We start from the raw sequence: 10,676 nt of genomic DNA on the forward strand, positions 1-10,676 counted from the left end.
ACTCATGGAAAATGGAATCACCTCTCCCAAAGTATTCCGATCAACAGCCTTATCAATGATCCCATCCACTCCGACCAAATCAAGTCAACAACCATCCTTACAGACTTCCCCAGCGGGTGGATTGAATTCTCCCTTCAAAGAAATTCCTTCTCCTCTCGTTCGTAACTGCACTGCTATTGAGCCAAGGAGAAATATTCAATCCTCTGCAAATAATGGAATGGGAAAGATCACTCGCCAGGTGAGTGCCTCCTCTTCACCGTCTTCGTCGTCGTCGTCCTCTGCAAGCAGTACGAGCAGTAAGGGATCGACCACCCCAGTAAAAAGTCCATCATGGAGGAGTTGAAAATTGATAAGGTCAAAAACTCATTGCATCGCAGTATATCTGTTCATGCCATTCCATCCATAGCTAACCTTTGTGACAACCTATTCAATAATCAATCTCGTAAACTCTCCTATTCTTCAGCAAGTGCAAGGCAAACGACCCACCATGGAAGATGAGCACTTCTTTGTGAAGAACATTGAAGAGGCTCTTAGCCAACCTCCAAATTTTCGATTTCATGCCATGTTTGGTGTTTTTGACGGGCATTGCGGACCTGAATGTGCACAACATTGTAAAGAGGTAGGTTTTGAAAATGATCTGACCTTGTTGAAGATGTTACCTTGATCATTCTATTTTGAAAATGCTTTTCTGTATTGACATTCTTCTCGCAAACAAAATATTACTTTTCTTAACGATCGACAAATGACGAAGAACTTATTTCAAATTTTGGCAAGTAATCGATTTTTCCTTCAGGACATTGTTAGGGCCTTTGTTGAAAGGTAAGTCCATGACATGCATTTTGCATAAACATGACCACAAATTATTCCTTGCCCCTCATTAACTTTGATTGGTTCTACCAGCTTTGAAGCTTGTGACATTGAATTCAAGCAAAAGTTGTTCGGAGGTTCAGACGATTCGCTCTTTTCAGCAGAAGAATATTATGCTGGTTGTACAGCCAATGTTTGTGTTTTAAGGAACGATGATTTATATGTCGCAAACCTTGGAGACACAAGGTGTGTTCTCGCCCACAAAGGTTTTGCTATTCAACTTTCAGAAGATCACAAACCAAGCAATAAGGATGAGAGGATGAGGATTGAAAAAAACGGAGGAATTGTTTCATTTGGAAGAGTGAATGGAGCTCTTGCCGTATCAAGAGCCTTCGGAGATTTTGAGTTTAAAAAGAAGGGTTCAAATCTTGTGAGCGTCGTTCCTGATGTTTCTCACTTTACACTAACCAAAGACTCTGATTTCATCATTATTGCATGTGACGGTCTTTGGGATGTCATGTCCTCGTCTGAAGCAGTCAAGAACGTCTATAATTATCTTCAACAATTCAAAGATCCAAGAAAAGCTTGTGAAAAACTTGTTGAAAAAGCTCTCAAGGATGGTTCCATGGATAACATTACTGTTATTTTGATTTTGTTGAAGGAGTTGAATAAAACGTGATCTTTTGTTGAATCTATCGATACGCCTTCTTATGCGTGCGCAACGACTTTCGCTGGACTAATTCTTGTCCATTATCCAAGCGAAGCTCTGCTCACACATCCAGCGAAAAACTCGTTGCTCACACATAAGACTACTGTGTAGATTGAAGAGGCGAATTCATGAAATAATTTTCAAAATTAAAAAATTAAAAATGCTCTCATCTCTTGCGCAGTATGGTTCTGATTCCGAAGATGAATCATCAGCATCATTCGCTCCAAGCAGAGCAACCAACATGTCTTTGGCTACAAACAACAAGAGCAATGCTGAAAAACGAAATTGAATAATAATATCAAACAACAAGAGGAAGCAGTAGTCGTTACGACAAGTACGAAAAAGCAATCCGATCAAGAGGAAGTGATTATTGAATCCATAGATGATGAAGTTGGAGTATCAAATTTTAATTATAAATCAACTTCATCAAGGACAAATAATTATTCCGAATCTCCAAATCAACCATCGAATTTTGTGCATAACGCTCCTTCTACCACCAAAACAACCACAAACAATGTTTCATCATCGTCTTCATCAACAACCACGATAACGGAAGGTAAAAGAAAAACAAAGAGAAAGAAGGTTCCGAGTGCTCAAAAAGCTCTCTTGATGCAACTCGCCGAGCACTCACTTTTAATAATTCTAAAGAATCATCTGAAACAACAACATCAACAACAAATAAGAGAAAATTGTTTGAAGAACAAGAACGATTTCTCGATGATGACAGCGATGAAGAACTCAACGATGAGGAGGATCACATGTTTCATTCAACCACACCAGGTAAAAACAAAATCGGAGACCACGAAGGAAGAAGTCTCTTCGTCGGATCACGAAGAAAAGGATACTACCAAGTTATACTTTCCAAAATCAAAAGATAGATTACCCTTGAATGAACAAAATGAAGATGAATATAACCTAGGACGAGAGGAAGAGGACGAGGAAGAAATTTATAACAGCCTGAAAGACATTCAAGAGCAAGATAATACAAATCCACAATCCATTCCCGAAGATATTCTCGCAGAAATGAAACGTCAAGGCATTGATGTGGGGATCAACTAGGACAAGTCGAAATTGTGGACGTGGGAGAACATGGAGCGAGTGAGTTGGTGAATTTAGAGGTGGAAAGAAGAAGAGCTCTCATTGAAAAACACAAGCGAGAAATTTACATGACAAAGGATGAACAAGAAGCTCTCAAACAATTTAACTTTACAGTGGAAGGAGCAGGAAACAAGCACCGTGTTAAGGTTGCAAAAACAAAAAATCAAATTTCATTCCTCGCCCAACAAGCAACAGGACGAGAATTGGAAATGGCTGAGAGATTGGAAAAATCGAGACAAAGCAATTCCTCTGCAAAGAAGAAATATGGATGGAGATAATGCATCATGATGATAATAATTGAAACAATGCTTTTCATGGTGGAAGTGTGTGCTTGATGAAAATTTTGTGAGTGACTGCATATGAAATTGAAAATGAAGGAAACAAAGATGCATCTGTATCATGTAAATTACTGTAAAGATTTTTTCTGCAGTTCTTTCCCCTATTTTCATATGAGACAATAATACAATCATTCCCTTGTTTTTCCATGTGGAAATGGTGAGAAAAGGTATGCAGATGATAAGAGTATGATGTGTAGACTGATATGATTGTTGACATTTCCACAAAGTGGACCAACCAAAGATACGCATGAACGGATATGACATGGATTTTATTCCCACTTCTTGACATCACCTTCATCACGATTCACTCCATAACTGGAATCCAAAAGTACGACACACTAAAAGCAACCAAATACAACACAAAGATCAATGGCACTAAATCAGGAGGCACCGGAGACCCATCCACCACCTGATCTGCTCTCTTTGAAGTGTCATCTCCAAAGTAGGCATACACATTCACTGCTGTCGCTGTCAAACCATACACCACAAAGGCACTCCAAAACTTTTGATCTGAATTTTTCCAAAATTCCAATCATTCCCAATCCAATCCTTACCGAAGTGAATGGAGGAAAGAGAGTGACATCAGGTCTGTGTACAAGGACATCCAACACCCAATGTGAAACCACACCTAAAAACAGAACGCCATACAAGGACAAGAAGGATCTGTGATGATGATGAAGATTGGACACGCTCTTCTTAGAGTTGAATTTTTGAACCATTGAATACAAGATGGTAAGAATGAATGTCAAGATCAAAGAACCTGTCAAGGAATGTGAATATTCCGAATGAATATCGGAAGGAAAATGGCATTCCTTCTCATTAATTCCACATTAAATGTCGCATGTTCATGACACAGAAAATCATACGGACACTCGTGCGACACGTTCATTTGACACAATAATTGAAGTGTGAAATAGGCAATATCGATGAGTTGTGTGGAAACCAAAAGCCACACCAAACTCACATCGGGAAAGAAGAAGTGAAGAACTCCAGCGGGTCCGTAATGACCTTGAAACATTTTTTAGTGGTTGGTGGCATGTTGTGATTTCGTTGTTGTTTGGATTGAAAATGGTTGGGAATGGAAGGATTTGAGATTGAGGATCAGATTTTGCGATGGAACTTGTCCTTACGTGTGAATATGCGCAAAAATTGTCCACAAAGTCACTTTGAGCGTGTTACATTGTAACAATCACTCTCTGTCTCTATTACGGTTTTTTCACTTCTTTGAAGATGATATCTTTGAATCATTTCCTTTTTAGAATGTTCATCGACTTGATATCAAGTCGAGCAAGAATTCTTATCCAAACAAAAACAAAATGCAACAACCCTTACCACACCAACCAGAGACTTCTTCTCATCCACAGCTCCACCAACAACAACAATCTCCACCAAATACTCAAGAATTCACCTCTCCCATTCTTAATTCCTCTCAAGACAAGAACAAATCCAAGTCATTAGCAACGATCACATTAATGATACAAGAGGATGATGATCCTCCCCACCCGTGTGCAGTGTCTAATTCCAACGTTTTGGAACCATCACAACCTCAACATGGAGAAACTTTAATTGAAAAAATCCTGAACGAATGACTCTTGCAACCACAGTTGGAACGAGCAACAACAACAACAACTCCATGATCATCATCAATCCTTCTGATGTCGTTCCTGCAGGTCAGAATTCCGATTCGCACTTTCGATCCTTTCTTTCAGCACTTTCCTTTTAGTGTTCACTGAAAAACGTTTTACAATTTTTCAAACCTCAACATGAGAGAATTTGTTCCATCGAGTCATTCTGTGGTGGCCAACAATGCTCCAAATGATGATGAGGATGCACGAGGAGGTCAACAAAGACATGTGGAATCACCGATTGCTCAAAATAATGTCACAAATTCGAGAATTTGGAAAAAAGAAACGTTTTCACTCATCCACACATCATGAATCAGATTCAAGAAGACGAAACAACAACAACAACCAAAACCACACAGGACCAACACAACCAATTCCAATCCTCATTTCCTCAGTTCTTCCTACAATTTAAAAAGAATTTTACTCCAAATCCACAACCTGTCACATTGTCTTTGATTATGTGATGGAATGGCTTGTCGTCCTCGTGACAGGTGTCATTGCTCTCATTGTGTTCCATGTTCCATATCCTCAAACCTTGTACTTTCGTTTGGATGATCCACGTATTGGTTATCCCAATTTGGGAGTTCAGACAATTCCATTTAATTTGATTGTGATTGTGTTTGTGGTGAGTGTGCCGATTGGATCCTTGTTGGTGTTTCAGTTGGTGTTTATAAGGAATATTCATGATTTGCATCACATGTTATTGGGATATATTCAGTCCTTGTGTAAGTTGTATAATATTTTTGTATACATTGTTTTTGATGTATATATATGGAAAAATATAATATATAATAATAATATTTACAAATATATAAAATATTATTGCAAATATGGAAACTTATTTAATATCCTAATTTGAAAAACACACTTCCAGGTTTCAGCATGTTATTCATGATGTTCTTTTGGTTCTTCTATCCCGATTACCGACCAAGTTTTCTCTCCGAATGCAATCCTATTCCGTCTCGAGTTCAAGCTCTTCACAAACAACGAGCCAATCCATTCAATTCCATTACCTATTATTTACCTCAAGAGATTTGTTCACATCCGGAAAGATATTTAGGCATGAAAGTGAATATCACTCCAGCTTTCCCGAGTGGACATGCTTCGAATTTGTTTGCTGTATGGATTTATGTCTTGTTGTACTTGTTTGCGAAAACAAAGGCTGTAAGTGTTGAAAGTGCGGTTTGTGTTTGATTTCATTGTAAAATAATATTACTGAATTGATTGATGGTTGTTGTGGAATGTAAACTTTTATGGAACTCTTGTTGAATTGATGGTTGTTGTGGATGATGATGATGCATGGATGGATTGTGGAATTGTTGTTGAAACTAAATAGCTCTCCTTAATGCAAGATCGAAACAAGTACAATCATAGAAATGGTTCTCTCACAAGTACTGCTCGAAGAGGAATTCTCTTCTTTCCATTTGTGACTTTATTGATATTGGCATGTGCTGTTTGGATTGGGGTATTTTCTCGAGTGTTGGATTATCAACACACGTGGACTCAAGTTATTGTTGGAACCATTATTGGGGTGTTTTGTGGGGTTTGGTCTACATGTACAAGTTTGGAAGTTTGTTTGGACATAATTCACACATACCATTGTATTATTATTGGAAAGAGGAGTATGAAAGTTCTTATGAAAAACCAGATGAAGAAGCTTCAAATGAAATGAACAGACGCCCTTAATGTTTTTGTATGCACACGAATCTCTTTAAATGCCAAACGGACAACAAAAACAACAATCTACTCGTTTGCACCACATTAAATTTTTGAGCATATTAAATGAAATTGATTTGAATTGAAAAATTATTGGAATCATGTTTTATATTTCATACACAAATTGCTTACTTCTTTTCAGCCTTGTCCTTGTTTCCTTTTCCTCCTGATTTGTTGTAAATCATTGACACAACAGAAACAGGAACAGAGATATAACTGGTTTCCCATGGACTCCAAGGCCAATAAGGATACAATGAACTCGATTGCGCACCATAGATCAGATAACAGAATTGAGCACTCAAGAACTTAGACAACGCCTTATTTGGATTGTTGACTTGAACAATAAACTCTTCTCTTGAAGGTTCACTTGGAGGCTTGAGTTTGGAAAGAATTCCTGGCAATGGTGGACCTGGTAAACTGATTCTTGGCAAGCCTGGTAAACTTAGACCTGGAATCTTCAATTCAAGCAAGTTAAGACCTGGCAAGTTGTATTTACCAAGGTAACCAGCAATGGCCTTCAAAATAGCAGCGACAAGTACTGGTGGATATGGATCAAATTTGATATGAGGAACTGCAACAGAGCTCAATTGTTCAATAAGGTCAGGCAACTTGGGGAATGTCTCACCAGTGGCCAAATTCTTAACTGCAGTATTGTCAAATTCAGTCTTATTCTTGTAATTTTCCAAAGCTCCCTTCAACAAGGCCATCATGTCTTGATAGGGCAACTCCTTTGGTTGTTCAAATTCGAGTAGGTGTTTTACCAGATTGTTCCAAGTTGTAGACAGCATGGTTGATACTTCTGATGAGAGAACTGATGGTAATAGAACTTGGAATTTCCAAATCCATATCGTCATTGTACTGCTCCAAAATTTCACAAATTTGAAGAAGCAAATTAGTTAGCTTCATGTTAGGCAAGTTTGGAAGATCCAATTCAACAGTCTCTGAGAGTGTGTCAAACATTTCAGAAGCAACCTCCAAGGAATGGGCCACATTGGCTTGTGGAAGACCATTCACGCTGACTTGGGTATCAACCTTGTCTTTGTACAAACTGGTGGCAGCTGTTCTAAGCAAGAATCCAGGGCTGTTGAATTTTGGCAAACCAGGAATATCAACAACAGGTTCCTTTTCAGTTCCGATGGCCTTTGTAAGAACATCTTCAACAAGGAATTTCAAAATCTTGAAAACAAACTTTTGACTGCCTTTGAAATGGCCTTTTCTGTCATTCTTTCCTTCATGGATGTAATGATATTGGTATAAATCTTGAGACCATAGTTTGACAAATCCTTCATCAAGTCTTGAGCAGCGTTTGCAATAGCGCCCGCAGCACCTCCGACCACTTGAATGTTGTCTTCTCTGAGAGGGCCATATCTAGTGGAGTAAATGTTGTTATAAACATAACGGTGAGCTCTTCTCTTGATGAGTTCCTTCTTCTTGTAGTCAAAGGCAAATGTGTAAAGAGCCTTGTTGGTAATAACAGCGAGACGAGTTTGTACTTGTCCTCTAAAGTTAGTCTTGTTGATCGAGTAGGCCTTAATGACTGTCTCTGGGAATGGTGCGTCCTCGTTGTATTCTTGTTTCTCTTCGCCTTCCTCTTCTTCGTGGATAGGTTCATCTCCATCTTCGTCATCATCTTCCTTCTTTCTTCTTCCTTCTTATCTTTTTATCCTTCTTTTCATCCTTCTTGTTACTCTTACACATGACTTCCTTATAGTATGTTTTCAAGCAAATTTCAACAGCTTCTTGATCGATTTCGTCCAATTGAGGGAAGCATTTTCTCTTTGAGAGTTCAATGAGTGGCTTCAAGTTTCCATATCTGACTGCACTAGAGGAACAAATTTCGCGAACAGCACGAACCAAAATGTCCAATTTCTCATTATCTAGAGTTTCATTATTTTCAAAAGCTTGATCAGCCTCGTCGAGGATGCATCCATAAGCAACTGCTCGTGTTACATCGTAGCTGTAAATATAACCCCAATATTCTCTGTAAACACCTCTCATTTCCAATGTTCCATTGGTCAACATGGCATAGCTGTGCCAATATCTCTTCTCAACACCGTCATCCTCGGCATTGGAAAACACAACTCTCTTGAGAGATTTCTTCAATCGTTCATGTGTGACTGGATAATCGGACTTGGCCCATCTGAAAGCACGAGGCAATGTTTGAAGGGAGTACCAACAATCCCAACGAGCTGTTGTTGTGTTTGTTCAAATAATTTTACAAGTTAATTTTACAATGTTCCAAGTGAGCGATGAAAATGAATGTGCCAATGAAATTCAACATACCCATATTATTCAAAGCAGAGTCCATATTTCCAGCGTTTTGGAAACTTTGCCAATCAAAAACAATTTCAATATCAAAGTTTGGATCGTCGACTTCTCTCTTGATTTCCTCCTTAGTCTTGGCAATACGATCCTCCAAAACCTGCTTAAAATAGGATGCACTCACTCCGAACAAGGCGTTCAGAGTCTCACTCACATAGGAATAACTTGGAACACCGGCGGCACCCAAACCTAACTGAACAGAAATTGTCATTGCTCCATCCTTCAAAGTAATGGTTGGTTTGGTTGGATTCTCAGCTTCTTCCAGTTTTTGTTTGTGTTTCTCTGCTGTGGTTAATTCTTTTCCGACTGGTTTTGGTGGTGGAACAGCAATACATTGAAGTCTAACTTGAGCCAATTGGCGAGCAATGACTTCACGGGCATTTCCTCCATACTCTTGAATCATCGTTTGGAGAGTATCAACAATTTTACCGAGAACCAAGAATCCATTCCACGAGCACAAGACTTCGTATGAGAAAGGAAGGAGATCTTGTTGAATATTTTGTTCAAAGGTAGCCCAATCCACAACAATGGAGACATCAGTACCGAGGCATCCCTGAAGACGGATTGAAGTTGTCCAATCTGCCCTTGGGCTTCTTGAATGATGAGATCAAGTTCTGGCATTGTACTATTAAAATGTGAGGTTGCAATGGTAATTAATCAAAATTTCGGTGAGTGTTATCATTGATGATAGAGTGAAAAGGAGTCGTGTGATATGAAAATGAGAGAATTTGGTGGTCAGACCAGAGGGTTATAATCATCGTTAACGCGACAATAATCGATGTAATCATTCATGGTGGTTCAACAAGATGATGAAACATTGTTAAACCGGATAGGAAATGGGTATCATCCAAAAGGTGATGTTTCAGCCAAACAGGTATCATATAGACAGTGAAACAGGTGTACAAGGAGTAGAGGAAGAAGTAACCATGAGATCAAAACACAAGATGAGAGGAAGCGATGACAATATCATCATAGTCGTGCCAATAAAATCACAGGATCATCAGGCAAATTATAATTTTCGTTTGTTATCCAAAATGAATAGGATAGAATTAGTCGTAAAAGGCTTTGTTGCCCCACCAACACTACCACCAACCTCTACGTACCACTTGAATGTTTATGAAAAGTGTGTTTCGGCCACAAGGTGTTTTGAGAATTTTTATTCGCTCAAAAATATTCTTCATCCAGTTTGAATTACCATACATATGCGCCAACACTAGTGTTCCGTGGAGTTCCAGCACCAACCGGCCTATCCGCAATATTTGAGAGGTTAATTGCAGAATGGAAGAAGACCTCTGAATTTGTGTTCAAGACATGACGTACAGAAGCAATGAGATGCAGATTCATCATGTCAGTGTTCTTGTCTCAGTACTGAAACGTTCAGCGTCAGCGCTCACTTGCCCGCTACAAAGAGGAAAATAAAGCCAAACGCTCCAACCATCAACAAGATCAACAACAGGGATCCCATCAGTAAACATTGTCTTTTGAACACAAATCTCAACAGTATAAATACGTTTCAAAAGCATACCTAAAAAATAGTTTCCACACATTTCAGTTTCCGTCATCCAACCAATAGTCAATGAGCTACACATGAGAATTCACACACAAAACCCGACTTACCTGAAACCATCTTGCATATTAAGAATAGTATAAAAGTAATTCGCAACAATCTCTGTGGTGCTTCCAGAAGAAAAGATGCGATACAACATGAGATCCAATAGGGAGCTATCATGTACTTTTGCCATCGACAACTTCGAGTAGCTCTTCGAGTGTTATTGTGGAAAGTTCGTTGCGACGACTTGGAGGAAGCCTTTGGTAGCCGATCTGGAATCTCTGTGTCACAATATCGAATATCATCCGACGAGGTCATGAGCCACGGAATGAACAACATGTAGTGAATGGCTTGTTGAAAATTTGAACAAAATTCATAGTCAAAGACTCTGGAACTCTTTGAATGCAGAGAGTGAGTAGTACTACTGCTGGTCGGATTCTTCTCCAAGGTGATGAGAGAGTGATGTGATTCGCCATTGGGGTGATGTTCATCTTCTCGAGGCAGAGATGAAA

The 10,676-nt window shown here is 39.0% G+C and overlaps 5 protein-coding genes across 5 annotated transcripts; 3 read left to right on the top strand and 2 right to left on the bottom strand.

The window, feature by feature from the left end:
* Window positions 1-4: 4 nt before the first annotated feature.
* Window positions 5-2,575, top strand: FDP41_010249 (uncharacterized protein; the record flags this gene model as incomplete). The annotated part of the gene is made up of 5 exons (XM_044700526.1): window positions 5-238; window positions 407-619; window positions 794-819; window positions 901-1,482; window positions 1,948-2,575. 5 exons carry the CDS (start codon window positions 5-7, stop codon window positions 2,573-2,575), a joined length of 1,683 nt encoding a protein of 560 aa, XP_044556192.1.
* A 1,693-nt stretch (window positions 2,576-4,268) lies between these two features.
* Window positions 4,269-4,541, top strand: FDP41_010250 (uncharacterized protein; the record flags this gene model as incomplete). The annotated part of the gene is made up of 1 exon (XM_044700528.1): window positions 4,269-4,541. One exon carries the CDS (start codon window positions 4,269-4,271, stop codon window positions 4,539-4,541), a length of 273 nt encoding a protein of 90 aa, XP_044556193.1.
* Window positions 4,542-5,040: 499 nt separating this feature from the next.
* On the top strand, window positions 5,041-5,771 carry FDP41_010251 (uncharacterized protein; the record flags this gene model as incomplete). Its single annotated transcript, XM_044700529.1, has 2 exons — window positions 5,041-5,302; window positions 5,452-5,771. 2 exons carry the CDS (start codon window positions 5,041-5,043, stop codon window positions 5,769-5,771), a joined length of 582 nt encoding a protein of 193 aa, XP_044556194.1.
* A 650-nt stretch (window positions 5,772-6,421) lies between these two features.
* On the bottom strand, window positions 6,422-7,003 carry FDP41_010252 (uncharacterized protein; the record flags this gene model as incomplete). The annotated part of the gene is made up of 1 exon (XM_044700530.1): window positions 6,422-7,003. One exon carries the CDS (start codon window positions 7,001-7,003, stop codon window positions 6,422-6,424), a length of 582 nt encoding a protein of 193 aa, XP_044556195.1.
* A 28-nt stretch (window positions 7,004-7,031) lies between these two features.
* On the bottom strand, window positions 7,032-9,018 carry FDP41_010253 (uncharacterized protein; the record flags this gene model as incomplete). The annotated part of the gene is made up of 4 exons (XM_044700531.1): window positions 7,032-7,433; window positions 7,490-7,878; window positions 7,988-8,482; window positions 8,577-9,018. 4 exons carry the CDS (start codon window positions 9,016-9,018, stop codon window positions 7,032-7,034), a joined length of 1,728 nt encoding a protein of 575 aa, XP_044556196.1.
* Window positions 9,019-10,676: the final 1,658 nt, after the last annotated feature.

Source organism: Naegleria fowleri (genome assembly GCF_008403515.1).
Source record: "Naegleria fowleri strain ATCC 30894 chromosome Unknown tig81, whole genome shotgun sequence".
In the NCBI taxonomy this organism is placed as follows: Eukaryota; Heterolobosea; class Eutetramitea; order Acrasida; family Naegleriidae; genus Naegleria; species Naegleria fowleri.